The sequence below is a fragment of the Helicoverpa armigera genome, chromosome 29, assembly GCF_030705265.1.
Source record: "Helicoverpa armigera isolate CAAS_96S chromosome 29, ASM3070526v1, whole genome shotgun sequence".
Lineage (NCBI taxonomy): Eukaryota > Metazoa > Arthropoda > Insecta > Lepidoptera > Noctuidae > Helicoverpa > Helicoverpa armigera.
This window is the reverse complement of record NC_087148.1, coordinates 2,604,975-2,622,672: the sequence shown is the minus strand read 5'-3', so window position 1 is coordinate 2,622,672 and position 17,698 is coordinate 2,604,975. Positions and strand designations below refer to the sequence as shown.

The following is a 17,698-nucleotide window of genomic DNA, read 5'->3' as shown; positions in this document are numbered from 1 at the left end:
TTTTCATTAACAATACTATAAATATATTTTGAAATGTAACTTTTCCCTTGACCCGATTTTTTTGCCACCACATAAAATATTTTAAAATGCTACTTTTCCATTAACCCACAATTTTCTGCTCCCAAGTTTACTCACCAACTAAGAAAGTTTCACACATGTACTCCCAAGACATTTCTCCTATACTAAACGGGAATACCACGCGATCCTCATCAGACAGACTCTTCCACATATTTCTGACGTTATAGTCAGAAAACTGCCAATCTTGAGTGGAAAAGTAGAACAAAATGTTGGCTAGCTTCATCACTTTGTTGTACAGTTTTATCATCCTGAAAAAATTGTTTATTACTAAGGATATAAATCAATAATTGAGTTTAGCGCCATCTATTGATAAGAAGTCGGTACTACAAATTTGACAGACAGCGCCATCTAATCTGAAATTTAGAGGTTACGTATGACTTTTATAAATGTGCACTAATTTTCAGTAGGTCAAATACGAGTCTTAAAACTTTTTAACTACTGCATGTAACTATGTACTGTGTTGTTTATTTGTAATTTTCCTTGAAAAATATTGAAATCGGCCAAAGAATTAAGAAACACTGCTTATGCTTATAAGCGTCAAGTTTATACTAGTATGTTTGTCAAAATTGTCGTATGCATGTGTCGGAGACTGTCAATAGTACGGACTCTAAACGTCACGCAAGCGCGCCCTCTGGTGGCGTTTCCGGTGAAACAACATTTTGGCGCGCTTGGCAGAGTAGTGGCGGTCAGCGTGGCGTCCGCAGAGCTCAGTCTTGGTCGAGTCGTCGTGCTGCGCACATCTCGAAACTGCCCTACGTCACGTCTAGTGTTATTGCCTAGTGATGTAGTACCGTTGTAGATCCATATTGTAAAGTGTGTAAAGTGTCTTTTGAAATTAAAGTGTAAAGGTTCTTCTAACCTAACAGACAGACATGTGTTGCTGGGGAGTTTGTTCCGCCACTTCTTCTCCCCAAGCCAAAACACATAGGAAGTGGCGAAGGGCGGGCGTTTTGGGGGCTGTCTTTTGTTCTGACTAATTTGAATAAACGTTTGACTTTTGAGTTCGTTTGAGTTTTGAGTTTCTTTGAGTTATCTCTTTGCTTCATTACCCTAACTGATGTCGGACGATAGTGCCATCCTTGATGTTCGCCTCCGACATCAGAAGTGGGATATGAAGCAAAGAGTCGAGCGACCCTGGGAGATGTTCCCAAATTAACAAAAAGGACCTATCTCCCAGGGTCGCTCGATGGTGGACCTACATGCAGGATTTTAATTTCGAGGTGGTTTATAAAAGAGGTATTTATGTTGGACATGTAGATTATTTGAGCCGGAATCCTGCTACATCCACTGCCTCAAAGTTAAAATTCTCAGAAGCTCCTCTTCATATTAATTTGTTAACTGAACATTCTTCTTGGTTAGAGGTAGCTCAGAATAAAGATCCCGAAACACTAAGTTTAATTGACCGAGTACAAAGCGGTGATATTGGAAATGATCAATACGTATTTAAAAATAACCTGTTATACTACAAGTGTCCAATAGACCAGCGGTTCCCAAATGGGGTTCCGCGGAACCCTGAGGTTCCGTGACAGGCCCCCAGGGGTTCCGCGGAAAATTTAAGATTTCCATAGGGTAAATCGTTTCACTTTTGACAATATTAAATTATTATTCATTTTCAATTAAATTGTTTTAAATATTGCATTCCAAAATTCCATTTAGGCACCATGTAGGTGGGTACCACTCGGGAGTGTAAGTTTCGTACTTTCGCAACAAGTGGCGAGGGACGGCCACGGCAGCAGATAATTTAATTCCGTTTTTTACAAATTGTAGATTAACTTAATACCTCCAGGTCTTCGGCAATCGGCAAAAGTACCTAGGTAGCGAGTCGGCCAAAAATCACCGCATTTTTTGGGCTTATTTCATCGCCAGGATTATACGTTTTCATACATTTGACAGGACGTGAAATTACACGGCATACGAGTATTTCCAGTGGCTATTTTTACCATGAATCAAAGTGTGACATTATTTCCAATTTTTGCACCTCCGCGAATCCAAAAATTTCGCGCTCGCTTCGCTCGCGACTCCATGTTACGTGTGCTGCTTTTATGTTCGTTTAATTGCTCAAGTATCCAACACTGAAAAAATTTCGCGCTCTTCCGTCGAGGTTTCCTTTGATGTTTATTTTTTATTCCTCTGGTTCAGAAAAAGCAATAGCGCTTTCTTTGCTAGCTGCTTATTCATTTGCATTTGCTTTTTTGCGTGGATATTGTACTTTTTGAGACCTTATTAATTTACAGTGGTTTTCTTTATTTTGTGTATGTAGGTACTTAAACTAAAAAAAATTCGCGCTCGCTTCGCTCGCGATACCGGCTACCACTGTATGTCTTTCAATGCTAGCGGGTGCTTGGAACTTCTTCTTTTAGTTAAAAAAATCGCTCGCCTCGCACCTGTACAAACCCAATCTATTTCTTCTTGCGTTTACTTTGTCAGTCTTCAAACTGAAAACTATTCACATAATACACAAACTCAAGGGCGGCTAAATTGTTTTCTGGCCCGTGTGGCAGATAGCCATGCTACGACTGAGTATACTGAATATGTCTCTAACCATATAACCATTTGGTGCGCTACCACACGCCAGAAGCCGTACCTAAGTTTACGTCTTTAGTTTACTTCTTACTTAAGCTAAGGTTCCGCCGAAAAATGGTGAAACGAAAAAGGTTCCGAAGCCAAAAGAATTCGGGAACCGCTGCAATAGACCACAAACTGAAAGCATATGTACCTAAAGGAAGTCGACTCAGTATCCTACGTTTGTACCATGATGAGAACTGTCACGTTGGCCAAGAAAAGACATTACAAAAGATAAGAGAGTCTTTCTGGTTTCCTGGTATCAACAGATTTGTTAAGAAATATATTTCTCATTGCCTTGTATGTGTTAAAGGAAAGTTTCACAGTGGTCCGTATCAAGGCTTATTACATCCCAGCTAGGAGCCTGTGTGGCAGCTAGGAGCCTGTGTGGCAGCTAGGAGCCTGTGTGGCAGCTAGGAGCCTGTGTGGCAGCTAGGAGCCTGTGTGGCAGCTAGGAGCCTGTGTGGCAGCTAGGAGCCTGTGTGGCAGTTAGGAGCCTGTGTGGCAGTTAGGAGCCTGTGTGGCAGTTGATAGCCTGTGTGGCAGTTGGTAGCCTGTGTGGCAGTTGGTAGCCTGTGTGGCATTCAAGTGTGAGCGATATTAATAAGCCTGTGTGGCGTAATTATGACCCTATGTGGTTCTGTGGTTCAGATGGATCTGTGTGACTTTTGTTCAGTGTGCTACATAGTGGTCAGGAGTGGCCGAGGTTGTACTGTGCATACTGTGCTGTGTTTGTGTTGTTGCAGATTAACCCACGAGGACGTGGGTCTACGCAGGATGGCCGTGTCGGAGACTGTCAATAGTACGGACACTAAACGTCACGCAAGCGCGCCCTCTGGTGGCGTTTCCGGTGAAACAACATTTTGGCGCGCTTGGCAGAGTAGTGGCGGTCAGCGTGGCGTCCGCAGAGCTCAGTCTTGGTCGAGTCGTCGTGCTGCGCACATCTCGAAACTGCCCTACGTCACGTCTAGTGTTATTGCCTAGTGATGTAGTACCGTTGTAGATCCATATTGTAAAGTGTGTAAAGTGTCTTTTGAAATTAAAGTGTAAAGGTTCTTCTAACCTAACAGACAGACATGTGTTGCTGGGGAGTTTGTTCCGCCACTTCTTCTCCCCAAGCCAAAACACATAGGAAGTGGCGAAGGGCGGGCGTTTTGGGGGCTGTCTTTTGTTCTGACTAATTTGAATAAACGTTTGACTTTTGAGTTCGTTTGAGTTTTGAGTTTCTTTGAGTTATCTCTTTGCTTCATTACCCTAACTGATGTCGGACGATAGTGCCATCCTTGATGTTCGCCTCCGACACATGCATAACGCTGTGATTGTAAACATAGAATGAGCTATCACTATTGGTTGAGTTGGCAGACTTTTTCGCATAAAGGTATGTTTTTGTACCGACTCCGGTGCGTTAAATCATTTTTGGCGTAATACAAACGCAAGCGACATCTGTAAAATATGTACTGAGTATGTTTAATTTATTTACGCTCGTCTCTTCCCCGTGATAGCACAGTAAGTGTCAATCATCAAAGCAGGCAAGTAGTGCAGGAAGAAATTGTAGAATAGGAACAAATAGTAGTTGTTTGTAGGATTTAGACCGTAGTACCTGAAATTAAAAAAAAAATATATTAAAACTTAAATCGTCGTTAAGGTAAGTCTGAATTATTCTCTTTGGCTTTAATTTGTTCTGTTAACAAACTAGATGATAACTTTAAAACGGCTAATCAAATATCGATGAAATATGTCTAAGAGTAACCGCTGGACTATCGGTTTTCTTCTAAATAATAACTCATCCAAATCAATTCATCCTTTTAAGATCCATAGGGCTTCAGACAGATACACGTCATAGCGATCAAACTTAAAACACCCCTCTTTTTTTCGGTGGTTAAAAATACAGATTATGAAATATATTGCTTACCACACAGCCTTTGTTGTAGGTTTGTCGATGCCGTACTTTCGGTTGCGTTCTATAAAATCTCCCCATGTAATTGGTTTTTGTGCTCCAGAAACAAAATTGTAGATCGGTATGTGCGATGTTTGGCTGCAAATAAAGTAAAAATATAAAATAAAATAAAAGTAAAAGTTTTGTTACCAAAAAATATATCTTGCTTGTCATTATACTAGCTTCTGCCAGATAGTTCACCCGTATCTCGTAGAGCTTCGCGAAACTGGATTTGCTTGAAGGGTCTAATTTCAGGATTTATTGGTAAAATTAAAAAAAAAAAACTTGGAATCGGTGTTAGATATCCCACTTATCGACGAACAGGCTACTTTTTAAATACGAAATACAAAAGGTGCAAGTAGTTTTGCTCGGAAGAAGGTGAAATCGCAGGCGGAAGCTGGTTTTAAAATACAGGGGTGACTTGGGTGGAACTTCTAGCAGAAGGTAGTCTTTAAATGAAAGGCAATTAGGTATGTTGTTACTCACTTTTCCTTAAAATTCTTGGCAGTAAACCAAGCAGATGCAAGGATGGCATTCACGCATAGATCCACTGGTACCATGTCAGCTACCTTTGATTGATCCATATACATGGTACGCAAAACCTGACAAAAATAAGAATTTGTTATTGATTTCGAGTTCTTCAATTTTATTCTAGGTATTGCAAAACTACATGTAAAGCCGAAAATGAATTTACAGTTTTACCTAATAAATGTACATATATCTATAGAGCTAGTTACCAAAAGTAATAACAACAACATTTGCAGAATTCTATTTTTTATGAAAATAAAATTCGTTATTTGTAACGTCACTTAACGTAATATTTACGTCATAAGAAAATTTAACTTCAAAAAAATGTTCTGAAAAGCTCTAAAAAAATATTCATTTTATAATAAATGTTTACCCCAGTGCCAATTCCAACTACGAGTCCGGTTGGTCCATACACGCTATCCGTCCAGCCTCGCACGGGCTCTTCGTATGTCGATACAACTGTAATCATAAATCAAAGTATATACCAATTATCAACTTCAACATACTATTCATAGTTGTAGTTTTTTCCACTTTTACGGAAAAACGGCTTTGAAGTGATTTTAGTTAGAAAGACTGTAGTAGGTAACGTGAATGAAACTGCTAGTCTTATTAATATGTACTTAGAGGATGTCTTATTAATACGTAATAAATGCGTATTTTTTGGGTTTGATGTTTGTTTCTCAATCACATGTTCATAGATTGCAGTCCATCTTAGAATATGGACTTATCCGGGTGCTATAAGTATCAGGAAGGTAAAAGTGCGGATGGAAACTGGTTTTTGTAGAAAATAAGCTTAATTCCTGTTGTTATCTATAAGGTTTTTTCTTTGACTTACCTATGGAAGGTCGAACAATGCTGATAGGCAATCCTTCACCATATTTCCTGACAGCCTCTTCAGCTATCGCCTTTGTGAAGCAATATGTGTTTGGACGTTTTCCTAGAAGTCTGGAACATAACAAAAACATCTTCAGTGTGTACCTAACAGTGTCATATAGTAAGCTGCATATAACTATTCATGTCTGAATTTAAAGGTGGTAAATCCTTTGCATTCATTGTCAATGTAAAAACCCATATTTTCTATTCATTTTTTTTTTATTGAAGAAAAAAAAACACTGTTGATATTCCTGTAGTCGTATAAAATGCAGCCTGACATAGGCCATGGAAAGAAGTTCCCCCGGGATGCGGGTGAAACAGGTAGTAAGTTATATAGAAAAAAAAACTCACGTGGGTAAGATGCTTTCAATCAATTTGTTGTCGACTTCAGTCAAAGCTTCAAGTGCCTCCACGGACATTGGAGGTTCGTAGAACCTGGAAATAAAAATGTATATTAAAACAAGTCATTATATAAAAAAATCATATTCTGGTGTTTATGATTTCTTTGTTCTTCCTCTCTTTGAGCAAATTCCTGACATTGTGCTAACAATGTCGCGGTTAGAAGCTAAAAAAGTTATTCCGCATTCATGTGAAAAGATGAAACTCGTGGAAATATTAGTTTTGGTTGGTAACATGACGTAGTAAGGAGATTTGCAGTAAAGCTTTGGGAAGTAAAATTTAATACTTACTTTTCTTCAATATGATTCACATGAGTGTTAGAGAAAGCAGTCGACACATGGGTGATAGCTTTCAAATTCCTGCACTCTTTAGCCAGTTTCAGGACTTCCTTAGTTCCTTTTACATTAATAGCTGTAGAAACTGATAGTTTTTCATCAAACTTGACTGTGGCCGCCGCGTTAATAATTATTGTAACCTGTAACGACATCTATTGGTGAGAATACGAAACTTTGAAACTTTGTACCGCCATCTATCGTTCGTAAGTCGAAAGACTAATATTTTTTTACTATTGTTCTGTATTTAAACTAACTTAAACTTAACTAAATAACTTAATTCATTGCTGTCGATTCTGTTTTTTTTTTTATATGAAAAAGCAATCTCTTTTTGCAGTAATGTAGGTTTTATATCAAAATAACATAAAGACCACTTCTTGTCCGGGAGCGGGAAGAAGTTTTCTCAGAAGGAGGTAAAGAAGTAAATTAAAACATTATTTCTTAGACCTTTATATAGCGCCTACTTTTGTCCGTAAGTAGTATCTAACTACTAGTAGGGAAGTTTGGTTACTTATTCACAAATTTTGATGAAACTTGGAAATTATGAAGCCTATTTATGCACCAGAATCATCATCCTCCGAGCCTTTTCCCCAACCATGTTGGGGTCGGCTTCCAGTCTTACCGGATTCAGCTGAGTACAAGCGCTTTACAAGAAGCGACTACCTATCTGACCTCCTCAACCTAGGTACCCGGGCAACCCCTTGGTTAGACTGGTGTCAGACTTACTGGCTTCTGACTACCCGTAACGACTGCCAAGGATGTTCAATGACAGACTCAAATTTATGCACCAGAATAAAATAGTTAGGTACTTTTAATAAAATAGCTACTTTATCCTTATATACCTATATCCTTTATGTGAGATTCAATTTAATTTGTTTTTAAAACAAATACGAACCTTGGAAGTAAGCATCTTCCTATCCTCTTCACTGATGCCTAACCCTGGCAGTTCCATATCTCCTACTATTGGCACCACTTTGTGAATGCCTTTAGGGTTTACTTCGTGAGCTCTGTGGAACAGCTGGAAACACAAAAAAGTTATCCTTACTAATATTATAAATCGGAAAGTGAGTTTGTTTGTTTGTTTGTTTGTTCCGCTTTCACGCCGTAACTACTGAACCGATTGCTTTGAAATTTTGCAGACGTAATGTTAGAAGTCCGGATTAAATAATAGGGTACTTTTTATCCCGAAAAAAATAGATATTCTCGAGGGAAAACAAAAATATTGTTTGCTTGATGGATGGATTGTAGATGGCGCTGTGTGTCGTTTAAAACAACCACAAACATGCGAGAAATTATTCAATGACAATTGACCATTAATGAAGAGCAAGGCCAAACTCTAAGGGTTGCTGGAGTACACTTAGAAAAACATTGTTTTTCGCATGGTCAGCTCTATGTAGCGTGTTCCCGGGTTTCCAGTGCCCAAAATCTGCATGTTTTTGCTCCACAAGGGAAAACGTATAATATAGTGTACCATTCAGTTTTGGTTTAACAAGTAATCGTATCCAGCGTTACATCGTGCTTCTTAGATTTTTCCGTGGGAATGAGAAGTTTTCTTATAGTTGTGATTTATACCGCAATATAACCGAATTCCACGCGGGCGAAGCCGCGGGCGGAAAGCTAGTATTAAATAAATCAGCCTATATGTAAGGTGAGATGGTGGACAGTAAACCATGTAAATCAATTTTCTCCCGGTGACTACGTAAGTAGGTATACCGTCAGTTGCACAAAGCTCCATTAAAACTAAAGCTTCGTTAAATCTATTGCTAACACTTTTTGTCTTGTTGACAAAGAAAGAGTCAGCAATATATTATTAATTAAAGAAGCTTTAATTTTAATGGAGCTTTGTGCAACTGACGGATAGTAACACACATAAAACAAATATGGAAGTTATTTAATGCAACTTAGTTGAATATTTGATGTTTTTTTTTTGGATTGTATGAAAGTTTCAAAGAGTTTTATTGAAAAATATCTCGTAATATCACGTAAGCAAGCAGCCCGGAGTCTGGAAGTTGGTGATCCTGCGCCTGATCTCTGTCAGGTCGGATTGTCGTCCCATCGCGCTATGAGAGTGGAGGAATAATGAGTGCACCTGTGTCTGCGCAAATGCTTGTGCACTATAAAATATCCTGCGCAGATGGATATTCTCCTATGAGAACAGCCGCCGCAGCCGATAATCGGCTAGCAAGACATCATTCCTTACTTAGAGCAATAATAATAAATGCATCGTTTTAGGTTTTAGGCCATTATTTTAACCAAAATACTTACAAATTCGTCCATCATTTCATGTAGCCTGACTGTAGCGTCTTTCCCCTTCTTACTTCTAGCTAACACATATATTGTGTTGATATCTCCACAGGCACGAATTAATTTCTCGATGAGAACTGAAATATATTATTGTTTTTAATATTTAATTAATATAAAACTAAGACATCTATGCTTCAAATGTGTGATATCCGATTTCATTTCCATCATTATCATCATGTCATTTGTCCACGAGCTGGGGCCCGATTCTGCTAAGTTAATAATGTCAGAATTGAATAGAAATTGAATGGAAATAGCAGTTTTAACCACATCGGGCATTCTGCTACTAATGTATGACCAATCGTATTCCAACGAAATTCGATTGGTTTGCCATTTTGGTGATTTTGGTCTATACGGTAGTTTGCTCTACAATCATATTGCAATCGTAAATCATTTACAGACAAAATGGTTCATTATTGAATGACAGAAAATGATAAAAACGTTTATTTCAAAATTGCGGAATGCCACATACGCTTCAATTGTAATCGAGTCGTGATTGGATCGCAGTCGAATGTGAATCGTATATCGCTTAAGTCAAATTAGGAGAATCGGGCCCCAGTAATTTCCACGGGACGCGAGTGAAACCGCGGTAAACAAGCTATGTAATTGATGATGATGATGTCCTCCTAGCCGATTATCGGCTACGGCGGCTGTTCTCATGTAAGGAGATTAGCCAACTACGCAGGACATATTATAGTGCACGAGCATTTGCGCAAACACAGGTGCACTCACTATTCCTTAACTCTCATAGCCCGATGGGACGGTAATCCGACACGACCGGAGAGAGATCAGGCGCAGGACCGACATTTACGTGCTCTCCGATGCACGGGTGTATCAATCACCAGCTTCCAGGCTCCGGCCTGCTTTGTGAAAGTCTTCTAAAACCTACAAAGCGATTTCGGCCCGACTCGGGAATCGAACCCGAGACCTCGTGCTCAGCAGCCGCACTTGCGACAGCTAGACCAACGAGGCAGTTAAAAGTATAAAGCTATGTAATTACATATGTAATGACATTAGGTACTTATTTACTTATCTAAATATATAAAACTCAAAGGTGACTGACTGACTGACATAGTGATCTATCAACGCACAGCTGAAACCACTGGACGGATCGGGCTGAAATTTGGCATGCAGGTAGATGTTATGACGTAGGCATCCGCTAAGAAAGGATTTTGATCAATTCTACCCCCAAGGGGATAAAATAGGGGATGAAAGTTTGTATGAAACTTGCCCACGCAGACGAAGTTGCGGGCAACAGCTAGTTAGAAAATAAATGGTAGGTGCCATAATTGGCGTGTTTGTCTGTCTCGGTATAATTATTATTATAAATGTAAGTACTAAGAGTAGTTTTTTTGCGTCATACATGGTGGAAAAATTTCAATAGGTACTACATAATAATAAATAAGGAAGTTGTTATTTTTACTGTTCTATTTATTTACTATAAAAATGTAATAAAGAGAAAAAATACCGACCAAGTGCGAGTCGGACACGCACAAGAAGGGTTCCGTACCATTGTTTAGAAAATGAGCAAAAAAATCACGTTTATTGTATGGGAGCCCCCAAAAATATTTATTCTATTGTAGTTTTCAGTATTTGTTGTTATAGCGGCAACAGAAATACATCATCTGTGAAAATTTCAACTCTCTAACTATCACGGTTCATGAGATAGGTACAGCTTCTTGACAGACGTACGGACGGAAGGACGAACAGAGGAGCGAAAACAATACAGAGATACAGAGCAAACAAGAAATACAAAAGATTAAAAATAAAAAAAACTCAAAAAGATATGATTCCGGCCAGGATCGAACTGGCGGCCTTCTGCGTGTAAAGCAGATGTGATAACCACTACACCACGGAACCAGTTATGTGCGCGACCAAAATAGGGTCCCATGTGTTGATAGGAAAGGAAAAACAATACAATGTATACTATATGTCATATAGCTTGAAGTTTTAACAGGTGTTTAGTCAACAGAGTATCATAATATTCTACCGCATCGTTGTGCAAATATTAACTCACATATTATCTTTCGTTATAATTAGGTGAACATAAAAAGATATACCTACCTATCTTTCTATCTACGTGTAACATTTTACTGTTGCATTGTCTTTTTGAAATAATCTATTACTGGAATGATTTGAATTGATATATTGAATTTGAATTGAATTGAATTAATATAGATAGAGCATTCGCTCAATGTACCTACCTAAAACTCTAGTACCTACCTGCGTTTCTATCTGCATTCATGCATGCATTGCATGGTGAGACTCAAAGCTGGCCTCATCGTAGTTGGGAAAAGGCTAGGCAAATAATTAAAAACATCAGATAGCCAGTACGTACTCAGATGCCATAAGAAAATCGAATTACACTCCAAGGAAAAAAAATTAAACATCATACAAAAAAAGCATTCAATTTAATTTAAATACATTGCACACACCACTAAAACAATGCTTTTTAAATAAAATAAACTTTTTAAAATCAAAATAATTTAATTAATACACGAGATAACATAGGACAGATCACAAAACGACTTTTTCCACCACACGACTCGCTTTTAAGCTTATTCTGCCATCTGTGGACATAAAAAAATAATATATTAACATTTATATTACATGAATCCCTACTAATATTGTTAATGCGAAAGTAACTCTGTCTGTCTGTCTGTTACGCTTTCACATCTAAACCACTGAACTGATTTTAATAACATTTGGTACAGAGATAGAGTTGACCTTGAGAAAGAACATAGGATAGTTTTTATCCCGGACTTTTGAAGAATTCTCTTGGAAACCGAGAGCGGAAGCTAGTATTATATGAATAGTTATGCTTAACTTGTATAATAACTAAGTAGGCCCTAACTTAACTACCTATAACTTAACTTTTAATATATAACGATTTTGAAATATAAAAAGGAAAAACTTTTTGTGTTTTTTTAACGGCTCGGAAACTACTGAACCGATTTGAAAAAATATCACTGTTGTGAAGCTACACTTTCTCCGGGTAACAGACTATATTTTATCCAGATGCGGGAAGAAGTTCCCCCGGGAATGCGAGTGAAACCGCAGGGAACAGCCAGTTTATTATGAGACTAATACATTAAGGATGTTATGAATTGAAAACTACACTGAATAAAAAGTACCAAACAATACATTACGTACTTAGATAAAAAAGCTAGGCTTTTTGTGCCAAAAATTACTAGGAACTGCTTACCTCAATGGAATCCCCGAAACACACACACGAAACACAAAAAAGCATAACAAAAAAACAATAGAAAACACACACCATGCATAAATAAACAAAAAAAACTCAAAATCATGCTTAAAGTTTGGAGCAACGCATAGGAAATTTCCGTAAAACTAGGGTAACTTGAAATGCAGTTAAGACAAGAAATAAAACACATACATGCAAAAATAAAAGAAAAAAACCGCCAGAAAGAAAACTTATTTTTTTGCAAGTCAGTGTAAACTTTGATGGCTGCAGAAAATAAAGTAAAATTAGTTTATTTAAATAAGAATATGTACACTATATTTACAAACTACAGTATTTTATTTTTAGTAAAGTAGGTACCTAGTTTAAGTAAAATTGGAATTAAAATAGACGTAACTAAGTAAGAAAATATATAGAAACTGAAGAGTTATTTTGTAAGTTAAATCTTAGATACTACAAGACCGATTTCAATAATACATTTAGTGTTAGATAGCCCAATTTCCGAACAAGGCTACAGACTATTTTTATCCAGGTGCGCGAAGTATTCACACGACGAAAAAAGATTTAAAAACAAATAGAGTCGTTAAAACGTAAAACCGCTGGCGGAAACTTACTTACGTCAATATCATTCGAATCTTTGTTCTTTTGCCCGACTGCATAAAAAGAACCGGCCAAGTGCGAGTCCGTATCATTATTTATAAAACGGAAAAAAAATCACGTTTGTTGTATGGGAGCCCCCCAAAATATTTATTTAATTCTAGTTTTCAAATATTTGTTGAACAAAAATATCATATCTGTAAAAATTTCAGCTTCTCGGTGACAAACGGACGGACGGACGAACGGACATAGGAGCGAAAACAATAAGGTCCCGTTTTACTCTCTGGGTACGGAACCCTAAAAAGAGTTATGTTGTGCGTCAGCTAGAGTAGTCTGGGGTTAACACCCGAACAAAATGCCTACGTCAGTCAGTAACTTAACATGTTCTAGTCAGACTGGTTTGTAGTTAAATATAACTATGAACTGAGCTTTTTATCTGTTCCATCTTAGTCTGCAGTTTATATTCGCAGATTTGCACAAAGTAGATGCATTCAATTACATATTATTTAATAAATATTAAATACATATTATTTAATGAAGTTATGGCAAGATTCAACACAAATTGTTCGCCCTAATTTATTCGCGAATAAAAAATATAGATACTCGTAGGTGAGAGATCTAGCATATTATGTTCGCGCACAAAGATTGCAATTTCGCGGACATTTTATAGTGTTACACCAGAAGATACATTTATGTGCCTCACCGCTGGCATATCGCTTTTAAATGATCTAAGGATCTTTCTGAGGCACGTAGAAGTGTCTCTATGATATATTTACATCTATGGTAACTCATTCATACACTAGCCGCATTTAAAAGACCTTAAACCAGTTTTTTTTGCGGAAAATATGAGGAAAAACACGGCCTAAAATAAGAACTGTACAAATATGGCAGTACAATTTTGAATCATAACTTTATACAAACTTTGTAGTCATGTCAAAAATTTGGTAAGCATGAAAAACAAATCGGCACACACTTGAAAGCATTCAGATGTCTGTAAAAACAAAATGGTAGGTCCAAAAGATTCTGTCTATCTACAATTGCCAATGGAACATTACTATAACAGTTCTCGTCAAATATGTTTGCCGCTCCCAAGTTGGCTACTAATAACTTCACAGTATTCAAAATGAATCTTATCACATCTTCTAGAAGAGTAGAGTCCATACATTATTAAATTACTTCTCTTGAAACAGTCTCTCCTGATAAAATATTTATTTCATTGCCCATTTTTTTCATTAGACTAGTTTTTGTGTAACATACACAAGACACAACCAACTTCATTTGTATACTAATACTATTGTTGTTAGATTTATATCAGCAAGCTAAATTCAATCAATAACTTCTATCAACTCCTTAGACAGAAACTTTAGGGCCTCAAACCATGCAGTACTTACCTTTCCCCAAGAACCCAGTACCACCGGTCAAAAACACACACTGGTCTTTATAAAAACTCTGAATTTCAGTCTTAGCTCCTTTACCCTTCGTAAGCTTCTGTTTCTCTTCTTCTTTAGCATCCATCTTATCCTCTTCAGCATAATATGTATCCTGGTTGTCAGGAACAAACTCGTGGTCTTCCGAGAAGTCTAAAATCTCAGCAGTTGGGTTCATCGCTTGATTTTCTACCTCTGCTATGCGGACTGAGGTTTCTAATTCCTGTGTAAAAAGAAGATAAATATAAAGAGAGAATTCTATTTGGCGATCCTTTTTCGAAAAGACTCTGATTTAAGCAAGTATCAATGCAACTTTTAAAAGTTTGTATGTACTTTCCAAGTATATCTTGGACACCAATGACTGTTTCGGATGGCACGTTAAACTGTAGGCTCCCGGCTGTCATTTAACATCCTTGGCAGTCGTCACTGGTTGTCAGAAGCTAGTAAGTCTGACAAATAGCTTTAAGGATTATTGGGTTGCCTGGGTAACGGGGTTGAGGAGATCAGATTGGCAATATAGTTTTGAAAAGGTGCGGGAGATGATGACCTTTACACACAGTCGGTTAGCCCCATGTTAAGTAAATAATTATTTTGTGTTACGGGACTGATAAAACACATGTATACACATTTATAAATACATATTACCTCCCAAATCACGGCCAACACTCATGCGCATCACACAAATGTCGATCGAACCGAGAATCGAACCCGACACTTTAGGCCAACGAGGTTTTAGGGGTTTATAACAATCATTTAAAAAGCCATATTGTAAGTAGTAACGCCCTGTATGATTGCAGACTGCTCTGTATCTGTCCATCTCTTAGCGATATTTACATGTAAATCATCATGTAAAAACAAACACGTTGAAGAATTTGTTTTATTTATAATAACACTGTCGAGATGTATGTTTGTTTTCAGGGCAACCTGATACCCCTTGAGATGAATGTCAACTATCTTCGGACTTCCCGTAAAGGTGGGTCCACACGATACGTATTTTTGTAGAAATATCTATACGAACTCTGAGTAAAAATTTAAAGTCTGGAGTGGAAATATGAAGACAAGATGTTTGTGCAGACTTATCATTGGCTCAGACTTTTGTAGACATCATCTTCCGAGCTTTTTTGAGCTTCCCAATCATGTTGGGGTCGGCTTCCAGTCTAACCGGATTCAGCTGAGTACCAGTGCTTTACAAGAAGCGACTGCCTATCTGACCTCCTCAACCCGGTTACCCGGGCAAACCGATACCCCTTGGTTAGACTGGTGTCAGACTTACTGGCTTCTGACTACCCCTAACGACTGTCAAGGATGTTCAATGACAGCCGGGACCTACAGTTTAACGTGCCATCCGAAACACAGTCAATATGGTGTCTAAGATATACTTAGAAAGTAATTTGCGAACTATTTATATCTGACACAACCGACAGACAGACGACACTCCAAAATTTTAACGCAGTAGCCGATGGCATAAAAATAATAGACAAAAGTTCTCTTTGCCTCCTGGGGTCACCAGTACTAGAAGAGTCATTTTCGGATTTTATTGAGAACAAAATTCAAAATTTCAATGATATTTCGGAAAGGTTATTCAAAATTAATATACATTCAGCCATCACCATCCTACGATACTGCTGCTTTGGCCCCAAATTAACCTACATCTTGCGTGCTTCTCATTTATGGAAGCACATCAACCTTTTGGATCAAATTGATAAAATAATTCGACACACACTTTCATCAATTTTAAATGTGGCCTTGGATGACAAAGCTTGGTCTCAAGCTACACTTCCCATCCGTATGGGAGGGCTTGGCGTCCGCAAAATTTCCAGTATTAGTTTACCGGCATTTATATCCTCCGTCCATGGCACTGACAAATTGATCAGGAAAATCCTACCTATTACACTGATCAATTTTGAGGTGCCATGCCTGGCGGAGGCTATTAATGCCTGGAAAGTCACATGCCCGAATACCGATCTACCCGCCAACCCATCCTCCCAGAGACAGTGGGATGAGCCGCTCTGCAGAGTAATACGGAAAAATCTCATTGATACGTCATTACTTCTGCGGAGCGAGCACGCCTACTGGCTGTGGGTGAATGGGAGTCAGGTCTTTGGCTTCACGCATTTCCGTCGGCAAACATAGGCACCATGTTTGACGACACCACTTTCAGACTCGCTGTCTGCCTGCGTCTGGGTGCTTCGTGCTGCACTCCTCACCGCTGCCACTGCGGGGAAGCTGTCAACAGCCTCGGTCACCACGACCTGTCGTGCAGTCGGAGTGCGGGCCGCATACCACGACATGCGAATATCAACGACGTGATCCGTCGGGCTCTTGTTGCCGTCGGCGTGCCAGCCGTACTTGAACCAAATGGTTTGGCACGCGACGATGGCAAGAGACCAGACGGCATGTCGCTTTTTCCGTGGAAGATGGGTAGGACTTTAGTGTGGGACGCGACCTGCGTCGACACTCTTGCGCCATCCCATCTTCCTAGAACTGCGTGTTGTGTCGGCTCCGCCGCTTCACAAGCAGAGGACCTCAAACGGCGCAAATATAGTAGCCTTATCGGGAATTACATGTTTGAGCCGTTTGGGGTTGAAACTCTCGGGCCGTGGGGTCCGAGTGCTCACGCGCTTGCGAAGGAAATTTCTAAGCGCCTTGTTGACACTTCTCGTGACCCAAGGGCTGGCTTTTATTTCGCACAGAGGTTGAGCATTGCCATCCAACGTGGCAATGCTGCCAGCCTTCTGGGTACATTACCCGGTGACAGCGATGAGGAGCAATTTTTTGATGCTATGTATTAGTTTTAAGTTGTATATATAAGTTTATTTTTAATTTTTAAAATTAATGTAAATATTATGTAAATATTATAAAAATAAACACAATCCGACCATATGATAACAAAAAAAAAAAAAACTTAGAAAGTACATACAAACTTAGAAAAGTTGCATTGGTACTTGCCTGACCTGGGATCGAACCCGCGCCCTCATACTTGAGAGGTTGGTCCTTTACCCACTAGGCCACCACGACTTACTCGTAGACTCAGACTTTCGTAGACACCAGACAAAAATCTATGAATGTCTGTGTCAAGTTGGTATGCTGTGGACCTACAATAACGACTGCCAAAGATGTTCTCAAATGACAGGAGGACCCACCAATTTAACGTGTCTTCCGAAGCACGAAGAAGGCCTACTGATGAATAGGAGACCAATTGTAGACTAAATAGCCAGCCGGCAGTTGACCCGATTATTGGCAAAAAAGTTGATTTCAATAAAAGTTTTCAGTTGGTCTAATACCGGAACTTTATAATGTGCGTACTACCATTCATCTTCATACTGATTTATGAGCCCAAACAAACTATACGCCGACTAAAAGTTCGCCGTAATAGTATGAGGGTACTCTAAACAATGATTTTAAAAAGAGTAACCATGGAGTTTCTGGCCCATTCTTCTCCATAGGAAGCTACTTTTGGAAT

At 38.7% G+C, this 17,698-nt stretch overlaps 1 protein-coding gene and 1 non-coding gene across 2 annotated transcripts in view; both read right to left on the bottom strand.

Annotated features, from left to right (window-relative positions):
- The window catches only part of LOC110377730 (fatty acyl-CoA reductase wat), a 37,016-nt gene that overhangs the window by 782 nt on the left and 18,536 nt on the right, over nt 1-17,698 (bottom strand). The window contains exons 3-13 of the mRNA XM_064042754.1: nt 14,200-14,458; nt 8,974-9,089; nt 7,604-7,726; nt 6,667-6,851; nt 6,329-6,412; nt 5,940-6,049; nt 5,478-5,563; nt 5,063-5,178; nt 4,553-4,675; nt 4,121-4,240; nt 136-326 (exon numbers count right to left, since the gene is read on the bottom strand). Of these exons, the coding sequence (XP_063898824.1) occupies nt 136-326; nt 4,121-4,240; nt 4,553-4,675; nt 5,063-5,178; nt 5,478-5,563; nt 5,940-6,049; nt 6,329-6,412; nt 6,667-6,851; nt 7,604-7,726; nt 8,974-9,089; nt 14,200-14,458 (1,513 nt within the window). The remainder of the gene's footprint in view (nt 1-135; nt 327-4,120; nt 4,241-4,552; nt 4,676-5,062; nt 5,179-5,477; nt 5,564-5,939; nt 6,050-6,328; nt 6,413-6,666; nt 6,852-7,603; nt 7,727-8,973; nt 9,090-14,199; nt 14,459-17,698) is intronic.
- On the bottom strand, nt 10,797-10,869 carry Trnav-uac (transfer RNA valine (anticodon UAC)). Its single transcript has one exon. It is a non-coding gene; the product is annotated as a tRNA-Val (tRNA).